Raw genomic sequence first — 18,805 nt, forward strand, 5'->3', positions numbered from 1 at the left:
AAAATGGCTTCGTCATGTGGACGGGTGCAGGGTTAAATCGATCTAACGCTGCTAAATTTGACTTAAACTTGTATTGTACACCAGGGATATGTCACACAGCTTCTCTAATTCCCTGGGCCACTTCCCTGTGGCTCTGCATGTCTTCACCCTACCTTAGGGCCTTGTCCTAATGGAGTCCCAGCAACCAGCTCGGGACTCCTTCTTGCTCTCCCCAGCTTCTGGCAGCGCAGCCCTGCCCTACCAGGGTTCTGTAGCTCCACCAGCCAGTCACACACCAGCCATACTCCTACACAGGGCCGGCTCCAGGCACCAGCTGAGCAAGCTCGTGCTTGGGGCGGCAGATTCTAAGGGGCGGCTTCCCTCCAATCCTTTTTTTTTTTTTTGCTTCGCTGCTCCGGCCGCCCCGCAGGGTTTTTTTTTTTTTTTTTGCGCTTTGCCGCTCCGGCTGCCCCGCAGGTTCTTTTTCTTTTTGGTTCGCCGCTCCGGCCGCCCTGTGGGGGGGAGCGCCCTGCTGCGAGCAGGCTGCGCACTCCGTCTGCCCCAGCCAGTGCCAGGTCTGCAGCAAGCCTGGCAGGGCAGCCCGCATCCTTCCCTGCCCACTGACCGGAGCGGCGCGGAGCCCTCCCGGCAGGCGGCGCGGCGGGAGGGGCCGCGTGGCGAGCGCCCTGCTGAAGGAAGCCCTGGCCACCCCCATTCTCTCTCTCCCCTCCTGCTCCCTCCCCCCTGCTAGCCAGGGCGCGCACTCCGGTGCCCGGGGGAGTCCCCCTGCACCCTGGCTCCGGCCGCCCCACACATTTTTGCTTCGCCACTCTGGCCGCCCCGCAGGTTTTTTGTTTTGTTTTTTGCTTGGGGCGGCAAAAAAGCCAGAGCCGGCCCTGCTCCTACAGCTCCAGCAAAAAACTCCCCCTGGCCCTGCAGTTCTTATACTAGGCTGCTGGGCCCTGATTGGTTGTGTCCCACACAGCCACTCTAGGCAGCTTGGAGGACCCTCTCCACTTCTTTTTTTGGGGGCAGGACGTGACAGGGCCATGAGGTCTCCAGCAGGGGGCCTCAGAGGGTCTGGTATACCCCTTCACAGGCGCTTTGAGGAAGACACTAATACTGGGGCTTGTGAGCCACTTAACTCATCAGGCTGATGGGTAACTAGGGGGTTGGAGTGGAGCTGTCTGTCTGGACACAAAGCTGGTCGAGGGGCTTCCCTGCACTGTCCCTTGCCAGTGTCCCATTCTTGCATTCTCTAAGAGAGCTACAGGGAAGGGTGGGTTGTTGTGGTGTTCAGTGGAGAAGCTTTGTAGCAGATGCCTTTGGATACAAAGAGCTCTTTAATGCCATTAAGTTCCACTGGGATTTTTTTCAAGCTCCTTCCTTACTATATATTTTTCTCTCTTTTCAAGGGGCAGAGTTGGGCAGTCCCTCATCCTACTGATCCCCTTTTCAACAGATTTGTGTGGCATTTCCCCTTTATTCTGCAAACCTGGGGTGCCAGAAGAGCTGTGGGTCTCCTGTTAGTGCCTGGATTTAAAGTCTTTTATCGCCATCCAATCATGGCAAGGAGACGGTGTTACTGAACAGAATTCCATCCATCCCTTGTAACGTGTGCACCCTGTTGGTTTGAACTGGAATAGAAATCCCAGCATTTTAGGACTTGGGAGAGCTAATGGCCTCTGCCATGGGAGCCAGACACTTGGTGGCTACTGTGGTGCTTATGTGCATATTGCTTCATGAGGCATCTGCTCAAAACCTCATCAAGAACCCCAAGAACCAGAAGACAGAGCACTCGCTCCTGATAAATGAGATCAATGCGGACAACCCGGGGGAAGATACCTCTGAGTTTGTGGAGCTCTATCACACCAGCGGCCGAGAGGCCCCCTTGGATGACTACTACCTGGTCTTTTACAATGGCAACGGCAACCAGGCCTACAAAGTCCTGAACCTTCAGGGCAAAGTCACCGATAATCAAGGGTTCTTTCTTGTTGGGTCTTCCACGGTGAAACCCCAGCCCTCCGTGATCTTGCCTAAGAACACTATCCAGAATGGGCCTGATGCCATTGCCCTGTATTATGGGAAGAGGAACTACCAGGAGGGCATGAGGGTCACCAGCGACGGGCTGGTGGATGCCTTGGTCCATAAGTCTAGGAAGAGTGACAGAGCGGACATGTTGCTCAATGTGCTGACCCCCAACAGGGATGCTTTCCTGGAGGATCCCTCCTTCAGGACCACAGACGAGTCGATAGAAAGGTGCCACGGGGAGGGTTCTCAGTGGATCTTTCAAGTGGCCATGCCCACCCCAGGCAAGGATAATCACTGCATCCCCTCTTCCCAGCTGAATGCTTCTGCCGTGCTAATCAGTGAGGTTCACGCTGTGACCTCTCCTGGGGAGTCTGAATTCATTGAGCTTCAGGGACCTCCTTCCACTGTCCTGAGGGACTTGGTTCTGGTGCTGATCGAAGGACAGACCAAAAGGGTTTATTTCTTCATGGATGTTTATGGCAAAACCTCTCCTGAGGGGCTATTTCTCATTGGTCCTGCACAAGCCAGAACCCCAGGTAGGATTCCACTCTTCAGACTACTGTGAACATCTGAGAGTGGGGGTTATGGGTGTGAGGACAGCAGAGTCTTACTGTCCTCCTGTCATCACTCACCTTCCTCCTTCCTCACTCCCTCCCCCTTGGAGGCGGGTCCCAAATGTGAAAGACCTGGAGGGAGTTCATGATAGGGATTTGATCCCATTTTGGGGACTGTAGAAGGAAGTGTTGTTTGCTTTGTCCGGAGAAGCAGTGCTGGTGAGTGAACTAGGCTCTGCTCCCAGCTCTGTAGCTGGTGACCTTGGGCAAGTCACTTCACCGCTCTGTACCTCAGTTTCCCCATCTATAATACAGGGCTGACACCCTCTTCTTGAGAGATCCTCTAATGGCAACCATTGTGTAAGGGCTAAGTAGTACTTTCCCCACCCACATAAAAACCCCAATCCCCATAATATCAGTGTAGTTTTTTCTCTTTATGAACCAGCTGTGAAGTTACCAGACTAGGCTCATGCTGACTGGCTGGGCTGGGATCTGAACTTCTCCTGGCTTCTGACATTTCCTGTGGAGAAATGCATGGGGAACAAATATGTTACTAAACTTGGCCATCTGAACAGAGGAATCTGGCTGGTGGAGACACTGACTCCGCAGAACATCTTGTGTAACTCTGTGAGTCAGGATTGGTTAATCATCTCAACTTTGGCTACTTTTTAAATAACAGGTTGATTACTTAGAGAGACACCAACATGAAATCTAATCAGTCTAAAACAAATGAGCTAAAAGTAGTTTCAGGTCCTTTGCCTGAATCATCCTTCCAAGTACTGTGGTTTTGTAGTCACGTTTTGGTGTCTCTGGGTCTGTGTGTGTTGGGAAGAAGGATGGTTTAGTGGTTAGGTTGCTGGCCTGGAACTCAATTCCCTGCTCTGCCACAGACTTCCTGTGTGACCCTAGACAAGCCACTTACAGCTGAGATACTGTGCACAGAGAGGGTACTAGTGCTGACCTACCTCACAGGGAGGATGTGATGTGAGGATAAGCACCTTAAAGGATGTGAGATGCTAGATACCACAGTAGTTAAAGCCATATATGAACTTAGGTTTTGTTTCTCTCCTGTACGACTGAGAGAGAGACTCATACAAATGTGGAAACTGACTAAAAAGGAAACTAAAAGTGCTGCTAAATGCACAAAGTTAACTGAAAAAGATGAATGGAAATCTTTTTTTCCACAGTAACTTTGTCCTACTTGTAGCAACAGCAGGTAAAACATTTTCTGACCAAAGTTTTATTAGTTTTTTTTTTTAAGTCAACCATGTCTCTTTAAAACACTAATCATCTATTTCCTCATGTTAAAATATGTTAAAATATCCTCACACCTTCTATGGGTCATCTTGATTATCACTTCAAAGATTTTTTTCTCTCTCCTTCTGACGATAGCTCATCTCAATTGATTGGCCTCTTACAGTTGGTATGGCTAATTCCACCTTTTCATGTTCTCTGTATGTATAAATATCTTCTTTCTGTGTGTTCCATTCTATGCATCCGATGAAGTAGGCTGTAAATTCGTTAGTCTCTAAGGTGCCACAAGTATTCCTGTTCTTTTTGCGGATACAGACTAACACGGCTGCTACTCTGAAAACAGTCCATTCATGGTGTCCCGGTTTTCCTTCAGAAAGACAGTGTTTTAAATTTACACCAGAACCGTCTGTACTTTAATGGGGTTTGAGATCTATGAAAAAGCTAAGGGGATTCAGGCTAACTGGCAAGCTATACTACCTCTGGCTGTGATCTTCTCCTGTCTCAAGCTAAGCAGGGATAGCCTGATAGGATGGGAGATTCCCATGGAATATATTTAATGCTGCTAATTCAGCAAGAGGCTCTCAAGTTAGTATGAAACTAGTTCCCCAGGATAGCAGTAGGAGATGCTGTGCTGCCTGTGGAGATGCCATGTTTCAGGTGAGATGTTGAACTTTTGGCTCATACTTCTTATGGGGGTTTTTTAGTTTGTATTTTTTGAGAGGGGGGCTAAGATTTTCAAAAGGGTAGTGATTTGGGGGTACCTATATTCTTGCCCCCCCCCCCAAAATGAGGCATCTTCAAAGGACCTGATTTTCGGAGAGTAAGCACTTAGCACTTTCTGAAAATCATAGGAGGCCCGCCAAAATTGAGGCACCCAAAATCTCTAGTCTCATTTGAAATCCTGGCCAGTGGCAACTGTAGAGATCTAGGCCCCAGTGCTTCCAAGGTGCTGAGCAACAAATAGAATAGTGTACAGGCCAAATTCCAGCAGAGCAACTTACTAGGGTGCCCAAGTTAGTAGCCAAAGCACAGGACTAGGAATTGGGTTGCAGCCCTGTCACTGTCCCACTGTGACTCTAGTCAATAACTTCAATCCCCTGTGCCTGTTCCCCAGCTGTAAATCAGGGACAGGACTTCCCTGCCTCGTAGGAGTACTGAGGTTTCATTCCTTAATGTTTCACACTTTGAGATTCTTGGGTTGAAAGTGCTATAGAAATATTATTAACATTCTACCTCCTGCAATTTCAATCAGCTAACAAATGAAATAAAATAGTGTCAGTGCCACAATAAGGATGAGGGGGAAAATAAGGAAATGCATCAAAGTTAAGGTTGAACTTTCAACCTTAGTTCTGTCCCCTTGTATTTATGCCTCTAACATATAGCCACTTTATATCACACATTTATACTTAAATATGATAATAGAATACAAAATGGATTTTTTTAAACAGCTTTGTATATAGTGAATTACAGTAAATTCAGCTTTCAGGCTTAGCTTGTTTTGCAGATCTCATTGAGGAGTAAGCCAAGTTTGAATAAAAGCACGTCAGAACTTCTTGTTTCCAATTTTGTGCGTGTCGGTTATCTGATCAGAACGCAGGGGTAGAGTTTTGTCTCCTTATGCAAGTAGAACTCATACAGCAGGACCAGCTCTGCTAAAACTCCCCCACAAAATCCACCTCTGGGCACAGTGATGGATGGGATATTAAAGCCCAAAAGAAAGCTCTTGTAAAAGTTGGAAGTATAAATGACAGGGAAGGGTGGGGGTTAGAGTGAGAGCTAGAAATTGAAATGAACTCTCCCTGTGCTACATGATGTGATCTGCTGCTCTGCTGACCCTGAGCTCTGTTAATTCCCTGCTGAGTTGTTGCCAGTTTGTATGTTTTTAATTCACTGCATCTATTCCAATCTTTCTCGTTCCTCCCTGCGGTGCAGTTGACCTGCCATTCCCACCAAACTCCAGCAGCCCTCTCCTCAGCACTGGTCCCCAAGCCATCGCCCTGTACGTTGGAAACAGCAGCAGTTTCACACTGGGGAAAGCAGCATGTGCTACCAACCTGTTGGATGCTTTAGTGTACACGAGCAATGGGAGTGCAGACCCAGAGCTCCTGGAGATCCTGACCCCTGGGAGACATGCCTATGAGAATAACAGGTGAGAAGGCAGCCCAGTAGGGAGGGGTTGATGGGGTCTGAAAGGACTTTTGCTTAATGGACTGTTTTTTGCTCTTCCAAAGCAATAAGCAGACCCTTGAGAAGGTCTTGGTCACCCGTGAGAGGTATGTAGGGGAGTCCCTGGTAGCAATTGGTTTACTGTATGGCATGAGCTTTCTCTGGTCAAGCCATGACCCATGTGTAACACATCAGGAGGCCTCTCCTGTATGCATGCCCCTTTTCTGTTCAGCCTGATGGTGGCCTCATCACACACCAGCCTTTATCCAGCTGCTTCACTTGCCAATTTCCCCTCCTTGAGCTCAAGTCTAGACTGGAACACACTGGCCCATCTCAACCCCCCAAAAAATCATTGGCTCCTTCCACCAATCTTATGACTGGTATGATTGGATCCATCATCCACCCCATTTCCCACAATCCACTGCTCTCATTCAGAAAGAGACTCTCTAGAGGAATACCATCGACTAAATGTGTGCATCTCGGTCAGTAAGCATCAACGTGGTTAACAAGAGACTGATGGGCACATCCTGGTCTCTGGAAAGGCTAGGGCAGCGAATGGTGGAATGGGCGAGGTGGGGCGTAAGCAGGGTGAGGAAATGGAATGGACAGGGTTGGGTGGACAGGTAGGTAGAAGACAACGGAAAAGCCTCTTGTCTGTGGTATTGACAGAGGAACTGGGATTGAAAGGGCACATCTAATTGACGCCCAGTGTCCTAGCTCCAAAGCTGGAGAAGAACTGTCTCTTTATCAGTGAGGAGGAGGATTCAAAGGAAGAAAGCTGGGACTCTTGTTGAGTCAACTGCATCAGAGCTAGTTGTGATTTAATCCTTGGATTGGGAAATTGGGCATTCCAGACACTTTCCTCCCTCCCACAGTCCTCTGCCCTCCACACGGAGCAGAGTCTGCCTCTAGCCAGAAAGGTGCCCTGCTCTCCAGGAGCAAAGCAGCTATACTCCGTGCAGCCATTTACACTCTGGGCTCCATCCTTAGTCCCTGGGATCTGAGCTGGGGGCTTTGGTCCATGTCTTAATTTTTACCTGCTTTGTTCCATTGTCTCCCACCCTGGCCAGCAACCGCATCCTTAGCTCGAAACTCAGAGATCCAGTGTAAGCATCTCCCTTATTAGGCCAGTTCACTCTGGCCTCAGGTGGCCACTTTTGTTGGCTGGAATTAAGGGAAAGCGCGTGAAAAACAAGGGACAACGCTTTGTTTAAGGGACATTTTAGGGAAACACCATTTCCCTTTACATGTCATTGATTTTTCTCCCCAGTGTACATTTCGACTGCCCTCAGGTATACAATGCAATTATCCTCAGCTTCAATGGAATGTTTCAAATGTCCTTATTGTCAATTTTAATACATTTCAATACTTCTTAACATAAGGGATGGGTAATCACCCTACTCTGGCCAGGCTGTACATCCACTGAAACCCTCCCCCTGGTGGACTCTGCGTAGAGCTGCATCACCTTTGGAGATGGGAGCATGGAATGGAGGAAATGGGTAGACAGTGGCATGCTGGAAGAGAAGGGGTGTGTTGAAGACACTACCCTCTTTTGTCCTGAGAGGTTCCAAAGAGCTCTTGAGTTTCTTTCCAGAAGGCTAGAGGTGATAGAGGAAGGGAAGTCTCTCCCCCGGCTCTTTATTTTGGGTGGGGAAAGCAGATGTATATGGCATCAGCATCAGCTCCTGGTGCAGGCACCTTGCTATTGAGTCAGGAGCACCGACAGTCTGGGTTGCAGAGCATATTTTCTTCTAATTTGTCTCTCTGCCTCTTTCAGCCACCAGCCAGGTAACATGTCCATGAGTCGGTGCAGCTGCTGCTCCGTGACCCGGGACCCCTCCATCTATGCCCTCAGCAGCCCCACGCCCGGACAGTTCAATGACTGCCCCAGCAGCCGCTTCAGCCAGCCCATCTCCCTCTGCCTCCATATAGCAGGTGGGTCCTAGATCCCTTCTCTGCTCCCTGGATCTGAGACCCCCAGGGAGAACCTAAGACATTGCCCTGAAGGGACAAACAGGTGGACATTCTCCCTTTATAAGCTTCAAGGAACTTCAGATTCTACTGTCCATCCTGGGAGGGGCTCAGGTGTTACCAGAGCATCTGTAAAACCGTCAGCAGCAGGAAGATTAGCACAAGGCATTCGGCCTAAAAGAAAAATGGCCTCCAGTCTTGTACAGTGCAGCGTCATGATCACCGAACTCTCTGTTTAGCTCTGCTTCTCCATTGTTCCAGCTTAGGGTACAGACAGGAGCAGGAGGGGAGAAGTGCTCCCCTCCCCCCAAAGAAAATGGGGGCCTTAAAAGGACTATTGTGGGGTCCCATGTTTATTTTCAAAGGTGATACTCAGCCCTGTGTAGAGAGCTGGCACTAAGCCTGTGAGCCACTGAAATCCCACTGAAACCCTCTGGGCTTCACTGGTGCATAAACCCACTCTGCATAAGGGTGGTTTTCATGCCCAATGACTTCCAGAGCCCAACTGCCCTGCTTGCAAGTCAAAAGAACCAGCTGTGTTCTTCCCAGGAATGAAGATTCCACCTGGAGAACTGAAGCTGATAACACCTTTAAGGAGGCTTGAGGCTTCAGTCTTCAGGTCTTATAGTTGAAGTGACTCTGCGGAGTTAATAACATTTAAGCACTTATAATGCTTATAGTGGGTAGCTTGCAAAGCTCTTTACAAAGGTAAAGTTTGGGGGCTGGGAGGAGGCAGCATCATCCCCACTTCACAGGTGGAGAAATTGAGGCCCAGAGAGTCATAGATTTTTAAAGCCAGAAAGAACCAGTATGATCCTCTAGACTGACCTCCTGAACAGCAACAGCCAGAGAACTTCACCCAATCCTTTCCCCATAACTTTTGAAATTCAGCCCCCACCTGGTCCCCCTCATGACAGGCAGGGACACTTGCCACTATGCTCACAAGGAAGACGCCACTAACAAGGAAGGTATGGGGTGGGGAAGTGACTTATTTAAGGTTATGCAGGGAGTCAAGTGGAAGGCGGGGACTAGAATCAAGGTTTCCTAATGAGTTCCCTAGATCAGCCAACCTTCCTGAAACACATGAGAATACAACAGGTGCAGATGTGAGAAGAAAGATGACACCAGGTCTGTCACTCAAGTCCAGTGATTTGCGGGAAAACAGCTGTGTTTGGAACCAGGGAAGTCACACTGACTTTGGGTTCAGTAGTCCATGCAGTGTATGTTTAACCCTGGAGGATGGCTAGTGGTGGCATCTAATTCTTTATGCCCCCATCCTTCAAGAAGGTTTCTCACTCCCTTTCCTCCTAACAAACAAATTCCAGGCTGAACTTCCTGAGTCCCTATGTCCCTGGACTCCATGCAAATTGGAGCTCTATCTGGTCCTCTCGGGTTCTAACCAAGAGCAGGGCTGCAGCTGCTACAGATGGACCAGCAGCAGGGATGCACCGGATGGTGATAACCTTGAACTTTGTGGCTCTTGTTGACCTTTTCAAGTCACTCCCAATCTCTTTGTTTCTCAGATTGCCAGCTGTGGCTCCTTGGGTCATATGAGATACAGACGGCTCTAGCCCAGGCCCTTGACAAGCTGTGCAATTGTGGAATGTCTGTTGCATACTTTAAAGGTGAGAGAGAGGTGTCTCAGATCCATATTGGCTAGGGCTCACTCTCTGCCAATGGGCTATACCTGGCTTCACTGATGGATTTCCACCTCCTATGATGAAACCTATTTTATTTTTGAGCATGGGTGAACTTGCTGCTTGTGGCAACGACTGGTGCTGGCTAGGGCCATGTATGGTCCAGACAGGTGCTGAGCAATAGTCCCATACATAGCTCTGCTAATGCATTTTAGTCCTGACCTGCAGCTGCCCCTGCTATTCCATCCCTGAGCCTTTACTGTCATTCAGACTTGTGTGGTGGGGGTTTCTAATGTAACCTGGCTAAACCCAGGACCCCAGTTAGATTTGCATCCAGTTCATTAGAGAGAGAAAGTCCCAATGCCTTGGCCCCCTTAATCACCCAGTATACAGACACTACAGTAGGGAGATGAACTCAGTACTGTAATACAGAACTGTAATCACCAGAGACTAGGTTTTCTTTCTAAGGCTTCCTCTTTGATGTGCACTGGGGACCACGTTATGACTCTGCCCAAGTTAAACTGTGTGGCAGCAGAGGTACCACTGAGCTTACCTCTTTGTAGTGAACATTCAGACCAGCCTGTTTTTGCAGTAGAACAGGACCATGGAGAGCTGAGCCAGCTGATATGATGCTGACCACAACTCCACCATCAGCATAGACAAGGAGAAGTTGCGTTCAGCTTGTCATGGTTAGACCCTGCTGAGGGTACAAACCTGGCTGCTGTTGGGCAGCTGTCAGAGACTGAAATACAAAGAAGGGGGTAGTGACGAAAGGGTGCAGACTATGTCTGGGTGATCCATGTGGGCTCGATCATAGAACACTCTTCCGGGCTGGTGGAAGGGCTGTGAAGCCCATTGGAAGCTTGCATCACTTCAAATTCTATGGCTAAATTCTACCGCTGGGAGCCAGTCCTGGATGGGAGTGGGGTGGTGGTAGAAGATGTACTGGCAAGCTGTGGGTCGCTTCCAGAGAAGGGGTGGCTGTGGTGAAGCTGATGCACCTCTCTGCTTTCCTCTTCAGATCCTGTCACAACATGCCGGGGCACAGAGCTTGTATTCACCATACTCCTGACTGCCAAGTCAGCTGAGCAGCTGAGCAGCCTGGTACAAGCCTTCACCAGCTTCCTGGAGAGTCCCAGGGCAGCAAATTTCAGCAGCTGGAATGCCACAGTGGAAAAGGCCTGTTCCAAAGATGCTAATGTCACGGCATCTCCTCCAGGTACCCGTCGTCATTCTGATCAGGGAAAAGCAGGCATCTGAAGTCAGACACACATCTCTAGCTCCTTCAGAGGGATTCCTTTCCATGCTAGTTGAGTGGGAAGTGTGTGACATTGCCCTAATTCTGCCCCTCTCCATCCAGTTACTACCTCCATTATACCTTGTTGCCTTGGCTTAACTGGCAAGCCCTAGTGCTGCTGGTTGATGGGGCTGGGGGTGGGCAGGGAATGCTGATGTCTCTTTGGGGTGTGCTGGAGCATTTCATGGAGGAGAATACGTGGCACTTCATTCTTTATCGGCCAAACCCAGAGGCCATGTGTGCCTTAGACATATTCACACCCACTTACTAACAAGTGAGGGGATTGCTGTTGGTGTCACTTGTACCACGAGGAGCCAGAGGAAGGATTTAGTGATACTCCTGCAGTGCCTTGGTGCTTGAGTTACCCTAACTTGGAGTTGGTAGGCTAACATCTTGTACAAGGGGCAGTATACCTCACGGGTGGGTGAGTAGGGGAATCTAGGCTGCAGTAATGCAGGGACGGTCTTCTGTTCCTTGTTTGTATAGTGCCTAATGCAGTGGGGCCCTGAGCCCTGGGAGGGCTCCAGGGGGCTACCCTAACAGAAACACATAAGAGTCAGAGAGAAGAGATGTGCTGGTGATGATGATACCTAGCTCTTACATAGCACTGTCGTCATGTCAGCCTAGATTCTTTCTGTCCATAGATGCCCCTCTCAATTTGGCCCTGTGTCTTCAAAGCAAATTAGAGACACTACCTACCCTTGCCCAGTCCAGGTGCAGCGTTTGCAGGTACCTGGTGGTGTCTAATGGGATTTTGCATACAGTGCTCTACTCTGTCTAGTTGCAGGAAGCAAAATGCAAGCCAAGTCTAGGGTGATGGTATTTTTTCACTCTTAAAGGTGCCTCATCAGAAGGGACCAGTGAACCACCTTCCCATGCAGCCGAGCTGCTCATCAACGAGGTGAATCCGGACAATCCGGGAGGTCAGGAGGATATGGAGTACATCGAGCTGCTCTACACTGGGCAGACACGTTTTGACCTCCGTGGTTATTGGCTGGTCCTTTATAACGGCAAAAACAACCAGGCCTACAGGGTGGTGAACCTGATGGGCTACTGTACTAACGAGCAGGGCTACTTCCTGGTGGGGAGTGCGTGGGTGACCCCAAGTCCTGTGATTGTTCTGCCTCCGAACACCATTCAGAACGGGGGGGATGCTGTGGCCCTCTACCACAGTACCACGTTCACCTACAGCATGGGCATGGCTGTGACAGAGGCAGGGCTGGTGGATGCAGTGGTCTACAAGTCCCGGGCATCTGACAGGGCAGATAAGCTGCTCAAAGTACTGACCCCAGGGCAGAATATCCTGTATGAAGATGACTCCCACAGCAGCCGGGATGAATCTCTGAGCCGGTGTAACAGCCAGAGCCCCAGAGTCCACAGCAGCTTCCAGGTAGGAGACAGGAGCTGTTTGGTCTCCACTGGGTGGGTCTTAGCTGTGCAAGCTGACATATGGCTGGCTCTTCATAGACACTTGTGCCTATTATTTGTGCCCTCTGGGTTAGACTCTCTCTCATTCACACTCCTATTCCCTCTGCTAACCATGTGATGGCTCCACACTACACCTTATCCAAACAAAGGGTTTCAGACTAAGCAGCTAAATTACTGCCAAAAGCTGAGAGGTTGCCAATAAACAAGCACAGATTCAGCCTCCATGTGCTGAGGATCTTAATGAGTAAAGGTGATTCCTCGGCTGACCATAAATGAGAAGGAAACTTGGGTTCTAAAGTTCTGATCCTGAGAAATCCTGGACTACCTCTCTGAACTAGGTCCCAAATGCACAAGGCATCTTCTCCTCCTGAAAAATCGGACACCAAGTCACCTTTAATGCTCCAGCCTCTCTGGTGCATAATGTCCAAAGTGCAGTACGAAATTTATCATCCATGGTACCCAACTTCCTTTCACTTGAAGGAAACATTTAAAGGGATACAGTCAACTGGAATTGATTGAATTTGGTGCCTTTCTTTTTAATCCCTCTTAATTTTAAAATGTCTAGTTTCTGACAGAGACCCCTTTAAGCAGCACACACTGAGTTTTTATCAGATTCCTTTGATAAAGCTTTGTAAGGATTTTCTTTTCCCTTGCTGATGTTTACAAGGGTCTTTCCAGCAGAGGACTGGGCAGGCCCAAAAGTCACACATGTTCTTGAAGCAAGTAGAATGTTCACAGCAGCTGCAAAGAATCTCGCTAGCCAAAAGCACAAGGTCCTGGGACGCTGCCACCTGTAGTTATTGAGGGATTTGTGGAGAGACATCGGAGCCTCTTATTTCAAGCAGACTCAGTACAAAGGGAGGGGACTATGTGGCATGGAGAGGAGATATGAGTGAAATCGTGACCTCTGATGGTTGGGAAAGGAAATGATACGGTGGAAGGAGACTTATCCAAAGGACAGGTGCAGACCCAGCAGTGCAATTGGGGGAAAGATAATGGGGTATCTGATAGTGGTTGTGAGAGATCTCAAATGGGGGTACCCGAAAAAAGATTGTGGGGAGGAGCTGCTGCCATCAAGCTTGAAAGTAAAACCATCCATATCTTGAGCATAGGACATACCTGTGCTGCAGGATCCCATTTCAGGTGGGGAGTCAGATTGCGGTTGTGTGGGACTGGAGAAATCCAATGCTGTGAAGAGAGGTGCCGCCACCTAAAGAAAAGAGAATAGAAAGGATCCCTCCTGCCCTCACAGCCTGGTGTCTCTGTCTCTGCAAGGTGACTACGATAACACCATTCGGGGAGAATGCCTGCACCAACTCCTCAGCACCATCTCCCACCGTCCCCTCCCTCCTAATCAACGAGCTGAGCCTGGCCAACAGCACCGCCCCCTACCAGTTCATTGAGCTGAAGGGCAAACCTGGAGCCACCCTGGGAGGATATACCCTGGTGTTCTTCTCTGGGCAGGATGGCAAAGCATATGCCAGCATCCCACTACAGGGCACGTTCGGGGCCACGGGCTTGTTTGTGATTGCACCATCAGGACCGCCCAGGCCTGGTAAGGCTGACAATAGAGTACTGCATACAGGTGCTTCCTTCACTCCCACGCTGAGTCTAGAGTTGGGTTTTCTTTGGTGGGTGAAGTCCAGAAGGCAGCTTTTGGGAGGCAGATGGCTGGAGACTGAGTGGCTTCAGCATTGGGGGGATGGGTAATGGGCTATGAAGCCTTTGATCTGCAGAATGCTGGTTCCAATATTGCCCATGTCAATAGTGTTTATATGTCAGATGTTTGGTAGCCTATGCAAAACGGACTGATGTTTTCAGTCAAGCTCCTCATGGAGAAGTGTTAATCACCCCACTGAGCAGTCTACCTCAGGGCTGAATGGGTCCTGGAGACAGAATTCTCCTCTTGCCCCTCAGGGGCTGTTGGGAGGAAGCTTGTCTTGATGCTACACCTGTTCTGTGGAGAAACGGAAGGCTTCAGTCTCCAGGACAGCCAATAATCCTTTGACCAGCATTACACTCACATAGATAGACTTGTATATTAAACTATATGAGCCAACACCCTGCAGTGCTGCTGCCCCCATCCTGGCATTTGGAATAGGTGGTGGTTGATGTTTGCATGTCATTTGCATTAATCTTGTCATTTACTTGCCTTAAATTCCTGCTGTGCTGTGTAAAGAGCCTCCTGCTTCTCAGGCCTGGTCTACACTACGAGTTTAGTTCGAATTTAGCAGCGTTAAATCGAATTAACCCTGCACCCGTCCACACAACGAAGCCATTTACTTCGACATAAAGGGCTCTTAAAATCGATTTCTGTACTCCTCCCCGATGAGGGGAGTAGCGCCGAAATCGACATTGCCATTTTGAATTAGGGTTAGTGTGGTCGCAATTTGACGGTATTGGCCTCCGGGAGCTATCCCGCAGTGCACCATTGTGACCGTCCTGGACAGCAATCTGAGCTCGGATGCACTGGCCAGGTAGACAGGAAAAGCCCCGCGAACTTTTGCATTTCATTTCCTGTTTGCCCAGCATGGAGCGCTGATCAACACAGGTGACCATGCAGAGCTCATCAGCACAGTCAGAATCAAAAAAGAGCTCCAGCATGGACCGTACGGGAGATACTGAATCTGATCTCTGTATGGGGAGATGAATCTGTTCTATCAGAACTCGGTTCCAAAAGACGAAATGCCAAAACATTTGAAAAAATCTCCAAGGCCATGATGGACAGAGGCCACAACAGGGACTCAACACAGTGCTGCGTGAAGCTTAAGGAGCTGAGACAAGCGTACCAGAAAGCCAAAGAATCAAATGGACGCTCATGGAGGGAGGGGCGACTGACGACTGTAGCTATCCCACAGTTCCCGCACTCTCCGAAAACCATTTGAATTCTGGGTTGAGCTCCCAATGCCTGAAGGGTCAAAAACATTGTCGCAGGTGGTTCAGGGTATATGTCGTCAGCCCCCTTCCTTCCCCCCCCCCCCCCCCCCCCCCCGCCCACGCGCCCCACCCCCCCCCCCCCCCCCCCCCCCCCCCCCGTGAAAGCAAAGGGGAAAAAATCCTTTCTCGCCTTTTTTCACTGTCACCGTATGTCTACTGGATGCTGCTGGCAGACGCGGTGCTGCAGCGCTACACAGCAGCATCCCCTTGCCTTGCCTTGCGGATGGCAGACGGTGCAGTATGACTGGTAACCGTCATTGTCGTCCCATGGGTGCTCCTTGCTGGCCTCGGTGAGGTCGGTTGGGGGCGCCTGGGCAGACATGGGTGCTCCTGGCTGGCCTTGGTTAGGTCGGTCGGGGGCGCCTGGACAAAAAAGGGAATGACTCCAGGTCATTCTCTTCTTTAAGTTTTGTGTAATGGAGATTCAGTCCTGCCTGGAATATCATACCAGCTGGAGGCTTCTGCCTCAGGCTGCTCTCCCAGTCGGCAGCACCGCGCGGTCGCACCTACCCCAGCCTACCCCTTGCTCCCAGGGCTCACAATCATATACTTAGACCTCTACATTTTGCTGCAAATAAAAAAATAAAGTTGCCGTTTAGAACTGTCCCCCAACATACATATCCTGGGACATTTTGTATTTTACCAGTGTCAACCAAAGGCCCACACACAAATGGAGATTCAGTCCTGCCTGTGCTTTTATCCTAGTACTTATCACAGATTCCCATTTTCAGCTATAGGCTGAGCAAGTGCAGAATGGTGGTTCACTCGACTTCGCTGTAAGCCAACCGCCCTCCCCTCCCCCCTTTGATCTCTGCTTGCAGAGGCAATAAAGTCAGTGTTGTTTCAAATTCATGCATTCTTTATTACTTCATCCCACAAATGGGGGGATAACTGCCAAGGTAGCCCGGGAGGGGTGGGGGAGGAGGGAAGCAATGGGTGGGGTTGTTGTAGGGGCACCCCCTAGAATAGCATGCAGCTCATCATTTCTGCAGGATGTTTGGGGCTCTGACCCAGAGCGGCCGTTTGCCTCTCTGGTTCTTTAGTAGGCTTGCCTGATATTCTAGGCAGGACTGACTCTCCATTAGACAAAACTTAAAGAAGAGAATGACCTGGTGAGTCATTCCCATTTTTGTCCAGGCGCCCCGACCGACCTTACCGAGCACCCATGACAGCAGCAGACGGTACAGTATGACTGGTAACCGTCTTTGCCAACTTGCAAAGCAGCAGACAGTACAGTATGGCTGATAACCGTCTTTGCTAACTTGCAAAGGCAAGGGGATGCTGCTGTGTAGCGCTGCAGTACTGCATCTGTCAGCAGCATCCAATAGACATACGGTGACAGTGAAAAAAGGCTGAATGGGCTCCATGGTTGCCGTGCTATGGCGTGTGCCTGGGCAATCCAGGGAAAAGGGTGCGAAATGATTGTCTGCCGTTGCTTTCACGGAAGGAGGACTGACTGACGACATTTACCCATAACCACCCGCGACAAATTTTTGGCCCCATCAGGCATTGGGATCTCAACCCAGAATTCCAATGGACAGGGGAGACTGCGGGAACTATGGGATAGCTATGGATAGCTACCCACAGTGCTACGCTCCAGAAGTCGACGCTAGCCTCGGTACATGGACGCACACCACCGAATTAATGTGCTTAGTGTGGCCGCATGCACTCGACTTTATACAATCGGTTGCCAAAAATCGAATTCTGTAAATTCGGAGTAATCCCGTAGTGTAGACATACCCTCAGAGATACCCTGAGCTGCTGGGCAGTCTGTGCTACCAGCAGTCAGTGGCTTCATTACAGCTTCAACCAACTTTTAATCACCCCAGTTTCAATTTCTGTTCTTGAGGTTGTGGTGTATTGAAAACAGTGTTAAAATTGTAAGCTGATACTTTAAATTTCAAGGGTTTTTCTGGGTCCTGCTTGCTGGCTAGGAGGCTCTGTACAGAAGCGTGCAATCTGGATCTAGCAGCCGGCAATTTGCAGACAGCCTATAGTAAAGTGGGATGAGTTGTGCCTCTCTTCAGGAAGCAGCCTGCTTTGTCACTCTCCATTTTGGATCTGTTGTAACCTCCCAGCAAGAGTATTAATGGTTTTATCTGACTTCTCTGTGTATATGTCATGAGACATAACAGGGAGGCATCAATGAAATCTGCTTCTCATTGCTCTTGGCTTGTCACTTTGCCCTGCCTACTGTGTCCGGTTGCTCACCAACTTATCCCCCACTGTTTTCAGATCAGCAATTGCCGTTTGTCAAGAATGCCCCATCTGTTAGACGTGGCTCCAGCGCTGTGGCAGTGTACAACAGCCGTCAAGCAAGAATTCCTGTTGACATGATGGTGACTCTAGAGAACCTGGTGGATGCTCTGGTGTACACATGGGAATCTAGCACAGGCAGAGGACAGCTGAACCACCTCGGTCCATCGCACTTTGTGCCCTGTGCAGAGGAGAGGTGAGGTATCTTCTGGCTCCAAACATGTTATGAGCCTTCCATTTTAAAAGTCTCCAGGTTTTCTGTGCCTGGAGGCCCCAGCTGGCAGAAGATGGAGCTACAAGAGCCTTGAGCATTCTACCTTATTACCCTCCAAATAGGAATGTGATGAGAATTGTAGAACTGAACTGGATGATGCAATGGAGAATGTAGTATATGGAACAATAATGCTCTACCAGGTGTGACCTGATGTCTTTTCTCCCTTAGAATACAAAAACTTGATGAGAATGAAGTCTTACATCTACTGATTCAAAGCAGAATGAAGTCATAAGTCTCGACCATCCTCAAACTGCACTTATGACATAACAAATAATAATGGAAAGCAAACTTAAAGAAATTAAAGTAAAGTAAAATGATTCTCAAACATCAATCCCTGATGAACAAGTTCTCTAAAACTTAACACAAAAGAAACCAATAGAATTCTTTAGTGATTAAGTAAAATTTTCTATATTTAAGAGTAATTTCGAAAGAATCTCATCTCTGCTATAGAATTCTATAGGCTGGGTTTAGATTTTTATACACAAGTATCTTATTCTTGGTTTTAAAATGTTGTAGGTATTTTTATAAGGAATATTTGTTGCATTATATGAAAGAACACAAACCATTGTAAAACTCAGAAAATAATTATCAGCTTTGGCTCTTTCCAAACCCATTGGAGTAGTTCTTAAATTTCAGCCAAAAAGTGGGTAAACTCCCACTTCTTGTTCATTGAAATGCTTTGCTGCTTATATATTTGTCAAGGAAAAAGGAGATGCTTTAGAAAAGTGGCACTGAAGTCCTCTGCCTCCTGAAAGGTGTGTTTGAGCCACTGGCCATAAGCCTGCCAGGACTTTCTGAGGCAATTGTTTGTAACTTAGTTATCTGGTTGTCTTCCTGACAATAAAATCTGGCTTGCACTGCTTCTCCTTGTGGTAGAAAAATATTGTCTTTTTCATCATGGGGAGACTAGAAGCACAGTGTTGCCAAGTCTTGCAGTTTTGTTATGAGTCTCTGAGTGGGGGTGAGCATGGATGTGAGGGTGTGTAAAAGTTTCTAGTCCTGGGCGGGGGTGTAGAGAAAC

At 48.9% G+C, this 18,805-nt stretch overlaps 1 protein-coding gene across 1 annotated transcript; it reads left to right on the top strand.

Moving 5' to 3' along the window:
* The first annotated feature begins 1,122 nt into the window (after positions 1–1,122).
* Positions 1,123–18,016, top strand: LOC115271138. The gene is made up of 9 exons (XM_029910732.1): positions 1,123–2,546; positions 5,751–5,967; positions 7,762–7,919; positions 9,479–9,580; positions 10,614–10,811; positions 11,729–12,279; positions 13,593–13,872; positions 17,490–17,706; positions 17,953–18,016. Exons 1-9 carry the CDS (start codon positions 1,658–1,660, stop codon positions 18,014–18,016), a joined length of 2,676 nt encoding a protein of 891 aa, XP_029766592.1. The 5' UTR covers positions 1,123–1,657.
* Positions 18,017–18,805: the final 789 nt, after the last annotated feature.

The sequence above is a fragment of the Terrapene carolina genome, unplaced genomic scaffold (assembly GCF_002925995.2).
Source record: "Terrapene carolina triunguis isolate 2854851 unplaced genomic scaffold, T_m_triunguis-2.0 Scaffold67, whole genome shotgun sequence".
NCBI lineage: Eukaryota > Metazoa > Chordata > Testudines > Emydidae > Terrapene > Terrapene triunguis.

Coding starts and splice junctions, on each gene's coding strand:
- LOC115271138 (XM_029910732.1), top strand. CDS start 1,658: ATGGCCTCTGCCATGGGAGCCAGACACTTGGTGGCTACTGTGGTGCTT. Junction 10,812..11,728: donor TGTCACGGCATCTCCTCCAG/GTACCCGTCGTC, acceptor TCACTCTTAAAG/GTGCCTCATCAGAAGGGACC. Junction 17,707..17,952: donor GTGCCCTGTGCAGAGGAGAG/GTGAGGTATCTT, acceptor TTTCTCCCTTAG/AATACAAAAACTTGATGAGA.